A 6,126-nucleotide genomic window follows, 5' to 3' on the forward strand; every position below is an offset into this window, starting at 1 on the left:
AGAGACTGGAGGGGGACCTGCACGAGGGGCAGGACCCCTTTTTCTATGAGTATAAGCAGTTTCTTCTGAATGACGACCTAACGCTGCCTCCGGAAATGCACACCTACTCCACCGACAACTGTCACCTGCCCATGACCGGCTCTTTCCGTAAAGAGTTGGATGCCTGGATTGCCGTCAGCGACACCCCTCCATTTACTGAGGAGGAAGAGCCCTGGTTTATAACAAATGAGACCCCTTTGTTGGTCAAAATCCAGAAGCAAATGTACAAGTTCAGGTGATCAGACTGATCTTTCTCCTCCATCCCAATGTCCCTGCATGGACAAGTGTGCGTTTGGGGTGGGTCCCCAAAGTCCTCCAGTGCCTGGCTGCCACTCAGGGCCTCGGCAGCTCTAAGGGCTGTTCCTCAGGTTAACGTCACTGTGCTTCTCTTGTTTAAGTGACTGATCATGGAGGAGGAGGGAAGGCCTCTGCCATGCTCCCGAGCCGGGACGGGCCTCCTGAGTGGGGGAAGCCATGGGGGAGCCAGGCTGACTGCGCAAGGGAGCAGGGGTCCCAGGATCCTACACACCTGCTCTTGAGGGAAGGAGTGGTCAGAGGTTGCTTGTTGGACATCCAGAGGCTGGAAGGAGATGGGGCTCAGGATAGATCTTGAGTCGATGGAGCAGAGGGCCGATCCTGGCCCTGAGACCTGTGTATGTGTCCTTTTGTGTAGGTCATAGCTAGTGTCCCGGCCCCTAGGATCATGTCTGCGGTTCGATGTTTTGTGGTTCAAGTCCCTGCACGGGATTGACATGGAGAGAAGGGATTGTTATTTCCGTCTCGTGTTGATGAAAGATCTGGCCAAGAGCCAAGGGTGGAACACAGGGCAGGTGTTGGGCCTCGGGGCTGGCTAGGCGTCTGGCTTCTCCAAGGCCGTGAAAAGATGAAGTTGCTCTGTCTGTCTCCAAAGACCCACCACCCACAGCCCTGGGAAAGTCAGTGGCCACCTAAGGAAAACTTTAATTTTTTTAAGTTAAAATATTTAAGAACATTTTAATTCCTTTCCTAAAATATGTCCTCAGATATTACTACACTGTCTTAGAATTCATATTTCCTGAGCACACTTGGCTACTCCATCCATCCATGCAACCATCCATCCACCATCCATCCACCTGTCCATCTATCCATCCATCCACCATCCATCATCCTCCCATCCATCCACCCAGCCATCATCCATCCATCCACCCATTCTTCCTTCTATTCATCCATCCATCTGTCCATCCATGCAACCACCCATCCACTCACCCACACATCCATCCACCCATCCACCTCCCCATTATCCATACATCCACCTGTCCACTTGCCCATCCATCCATGCAAAAACCCATCCACCCATCCAGGCACCCGTTTATCCATCCAACCATTCATCCATCCCTCCATCCCTGTATCCCTCTATCCCTCCATTTACCCATTCATCCATCCATTCATCTACCCACTCATCCATCTATCATGCAAATATCAAGTGAGCCCCTGATTGCTGATGATTTTGGGGGAGAGAAGTCCCCATAAACCCATGGGTTCTTGATCATGAAGTGGGGTTATATGAACACAGGAGGCTTCAGTGTAGTGTGGTGAATGGGCCATGGTACATGCATGTTCTTAAATAGTAAAGTGAACAAGCAGAGGGCGGGACGTGGGTGCTTGGTTCTGAGCAGTGGACTTGTGTGTGCCAGCCTCCTTTCCACCCCGAGCACCTGCTGTGGGAGCCCACATGGAGTGACCCAGTGAATCAGAGATGCACAAGGTCCTCTTGTAGCCAGCACATTCCTGCAGACATTTAGCCTGAGCATCTTTACTCCAGGTGCCAGGTGTGCGCCCCCACCACTGCAAGCATCCATGCTGACCATGACCAGCCGGCAGTGCAGCCACCAGGGCTCAGGGTGCCTGGAGGAGTGGACTGTGGGGGGAACAAAGAGGGCCTGGGCGGTGTAGGGGACTGAGGAGTGAGGGGAGGAGGGGCGGAGGGAGGCGGCTCACCCGCAGCCCTTTCTCACAGGAGGTGCAGGGCGCCCTGGAGCCCAGTGTAGCACCACAGAAGCCTGTTGTGTTGCCAGGAACAAGAAGGCTCACAGCAGCTGGAACATGGGCGCCATCCTGGAGGGGAAGCGTGGCGCTTTTGGGAGCTGCGGGCCCAAGGAGCGCCTTTCAATGGAGATGATCCTGAAGGCCGAGGAAGGGGACTATGATTGGATTAATGGGATTTTGAGGGACGGCCTGGCCAGTGCCGATGTGGCTGATGCAAATGGCTACACTGTGCTTGCTGCNTGAATGGGCCATGGTACATGCATGTTCTTAAATAGTAAAGTGAACAAGCAGAGGGCGGGACATGGGTGCTTGGTGCTGAGCAGTGGACTTGTGTGTGCCAGCCTCCTTTCCACCCTGAGCACCTGCTGTGGGAGCCCACATGGAGTGACCCAGTGAATCAGAGATGCACAAGGTCCTCTTGTAGCCAGCACGTTCCTGCAGACATTTAGCCTGAGCATCTTTACTCCAGGTGCCAGGTGTGCGCCCCCACCACTGCAAGCATCCATGCTGACCATGACCAGCTGGCAGTGCAGCCACCAGGGCTCAGGGTGCCTGGAGGAGTGGACTGTGGGGGGAACAAAGAGGGCCTGGGCGGTGTAGGGGACTGAGGAGTGAGGGGAGGAGGGGCGGAGGGAGGCGGCCCACCCGCAGCCCTTTTTCACAGGAGGTGCAGGGCGCCCTGGAGCCCAGTGTAGCACGACGGAAGCCTGTTGTGTTGTGTTGCCAGGAACAAGAAGGCTCACACCAGCTGGAACATGGGCACCATCCTGGAGGGGAAGCGTGGCGCTTTTGGGAGCTGCGGGCCCAAGGAGCGCCTTTCAATGGAGATGATCCTGAAGGCTGAGGAAGGGGACTATGATTGGATTAATGGGATTCTGAGGGACGGCCTGGCCAGTGCCGATGTGGCTGATGCAAATGGCTACACTGTGCTTGCTGCAGCCGCTGTAAGTCCCCATCCCCCACCGGCAGGTGCCTGAAGCAGCACTGACCTGTGGGGGTCCCCCACGTGGCACACTCACACGGGTGGGGCCCACTCCCCTCTCCACAAGAACTAAGCAGGGGTGCTTGGGGTGCTGATGTGCCCACACCTGCCGTCCAGCATCAAGCCCACTCCCCTAAGGGTGACATGCAGGGTCAGATGGAAAGGAGGGCCCGGGGCATGTTGACGTTTCTATCCTCTGTCACACGCATGTGAGCACTGGCGCCCTGCCCTCTCATCCCTGCTGAGGGCCAATTGCTGTCCACATGTCACCCAGGTTCACTGTCACAATGACATCGTCAACCTCCTCCTGGACTTCGGGGCCGACGTGAACAAGTGCTCGGATGAGGGCCTCACGCCACTTGGCATGAGCTTCCTCCTGTACTACCCCAGCTGCTCCTTCAAGCCCAACGTGGCCGAGAGGACCGTGCCCGAGCCCCAGGTCAGCCCCCGTGGCCACCACACCGCACACCGCCCATCTCCCTACCTACATGCCCACCCAGCCACCTCCCTCCTGCCGTGGGGGCCAGGCTCACAGGGGCGAATGAAAAGATCAGGCCAGTGGAGAGGGTAAGAGGGAGGGGGCCTGGGCAGCCCCAAGCTGTCCTGAGTTTGATGTCACGGATGCTGAGAGACGCACGCACGTCCCTTATGAGCCACGTGCACAGTGGCTGGGTCCTGAGGCCTGCCCCTCCCGTGGTGGGCAGGAAGGGAGGAGGGTAGGTGGGTGGAGGGAGGACGGCATTGTGAGCGCCCCCTAGGTGGGGCCCGAGAACCTGCATTTCTAACCAGCTGCTGCTGCACCGACCCAAACACAGAAAGTGCAGGTCAAGAGCAGTGCCAGCTGGAGGAAATGCCACATGAGCCGCAATGTGACCCACAGGCATAATTTAAATTTTCAAGTAGCCACGTTAAAAAAGTAAAGCATGTAAATTAATTCTAGTAGTATATTTTATGTAGCCTAATGTATCCAGAGGACGATATTTCCGTGTGTAATCACCATCAGTGAGACAGTTGCCTTCTTTTCCTGGGTCTCTCCACACACGCCGTGCACTTCAGCGGTGGCTGGTCAGGCTCAGGTTTCCGCGTGACAATGACTGTCTCTGCAGGTTGGCAGAAGGCTGCAGTCTCGTGCTCTGAGGGCTGCTCTGGGCCATGAACACTGGTTCTTGCTGAAGAGGGCCAAGAGTGAGATTGTCGCTAATTTCTGCTTTCTTTTGATAATACTTTTTTTGGTACTTTCCAAAGGAAACTCTCAAGTCCCTAGTCATTCCAAACCTGTCATTCTCCTTTGCCGAAATGGCCCAGGAGTCCCTCCATGGCGAGGTGCACGTGCCTGCACAGGGCAGCCGGGAACCGAGGCAGCAGCTGCAGGTGGCGGGTGCTGAGGAGGATGCGCTCTCCCAGGACATCCAGCTGTCTCCCGAGTCCCTAGATCTGAGGAGCAGCTTCCAGGAGTCGCTGTTGGGGAAGGACAGCACTGTCGGCGACATGGAGAGTGGGCTTGAGGATGTGCTGGGGAGCCTGGACAGGGGCACCCTGTGCAGCAACGAGACCAACTTCGAGTCCAACGTGTGTGTGCGCAGCTTCTCCGTTGAGCTCCCGCAGGGCCTGCTTCAGAGGAGCGCTGAGATCCACAGCCTGGGGATGGTCCCTGCCTCTGGCACCAGCTGCTCCGACAGGGGCACCATGAGGAAGATGGTGCTGTCGCTGGCAGAGTAAGTCGGGCGCGGACGGTGGGGCAGTGGGTCGCCGTCAGGGGGATGCCCCTCTGCTGCAGACCAAGTAGGGTGGCTCTCCCGGGGAACACACTTCCCCAGGGTTTGAGTCACAAGCAGAATCCACCATTCCTTTCCTGTTTTTCCCCCTCCTGAAAGAACAACCAACTGTGGTTGTTCGTTCTACTGAATGTAGTGAACCTGCCCCTTTAAGGAGGCATCTGACAGTGTTGGTTGCCAGTGGTAACATTCGTGTTTCAAGTGTAAGTTAAAATTTTGGACATTGACATCCACCACTGAGACCTTCACAGCTTCCCCGGACTTAGAGACTTTTGGGTGAGATGACATTCACCAGTTTGACTTTCTGATGACATTTGTCCACATTGGAAAGACCAGTATAGCAAATGAACCCGTTTTTTCCCACGTGACCAAGTTCCGATGTGGCAAAGTTGCATGTGCGGGTGCAGATCCGCCCACAACAAGAAGAGGCTGAGTGCAAGGAGCTCACAGCCGTGGTCTCCAGTTCCACACTGCAGCTCACTAAACTGCACTGGTTGGTGTGCACGTAGTACCGAACAGAATCTCCACAGTTATCTGAAAAGGCTATTAAACTACTCCTCCTGTTTGCAGCCACATACAGTCATCCCTCGGGGCCCCCGGGGGTGGGTTCCAGGACCTCCTGCAGACACCAAAACCCAAGGACGCTCAAGTCCCTGCGGTAAGATGGCGCAGTATTTGCACAGAACCTGCGCACATCCTCCCGTACACTTTAAATCACCTCTAGGTTACTTCTCATACCTAACGACAGTGGGAATGCTGTGTAAATGGGTGTTATTCCGTATTCCTTAGGGAATAGTGACAAGAAAAAAAGTCTGTGTGTTCAGTACAGTTTTTTTTTTTTTTAATGGCATCAAGTTGGTGATTTTATTGTTGTTGTTTTGTCTTTCTTAGCGGCTGGCCAGTATGGGGATCCGAGTCCATGACCTTGGGGTTATAAGGCTGCACTCTAACCAGCTGAGCTGACCAGCCAGCCGCAGATATTTCTGAATATTTGCTGCCCGTGGTTGGTTGAATCCAGGGGTGCAGAACCCACGGGTGCAGAGCACCCACTGTATGCACGGGAAGCTGGGTGTTCTCCGTTCACTTCAACCCAGACATCGTATTGCAGCAAACTGAGCACAGGGGTGGACATGGGTGTCCAGCTGACTTCTGTTAAGCTACACAGGAAAGAGATTTGCAGACCTGTCAAACAACGCCACCTTCTCACTAGTTGTTTTTATTTTGGAAAATATAGTAATTTTTCAAAAAGTATGTTATTTATGTTAACATGCAACGGAGTTTGGTATTGTTAGTTTTTTTTTTTTT

At 54.6% G+C, this 6,126-nt stretch overlaps 1 protein-coding gene across 1 annotated transcript in view; it reads left to right on the forward strand.

Moving 5' to 3' along the window:
* Positions 1–6,126, forward strand: part of ANKMY1 (ankyrin repeat and MYND domain containing 1) — an 83,237-nt gene that overhangs the window by 19,788 nt on the left and 57,323 nt on the right. Inside the window, exons 5-8 of the mRNA XM_008583719.1 lie at positions 1–274; positions 2,792–3,008; positions 3,321–3,485; positions 4,292–4,761. Of these exons, the coding sequence (XP_008581941.1) occupies positions 1–274; positions 2,792–3,008; positions 3,321–3,485; positions 4,292–4,761 (1,126 nt within the window). The remainder of the gene's footprint in view (positions 275–2,791; positions 3,009–3,320; positions 3,486–4,291; positions 4,762–6,126) is intronic.

This window comes from Galeopterus variegatus, unplaced genomic scaffold (genome assembly GCF_000696425.1).
Source record: "Galeopterus variegatus unplaced genomic scaffold, G_variegatus-3.0.2 Scaffold3013, whole genome shotgun sequence".
Taxonomy (NCBI): domain Eukaryota; kingdom Metazoa; phylum Chordata; class Mammalia; order Dermoptera; family Cynocephalidae; genus Galeopterus; species Galeopterus variegatus.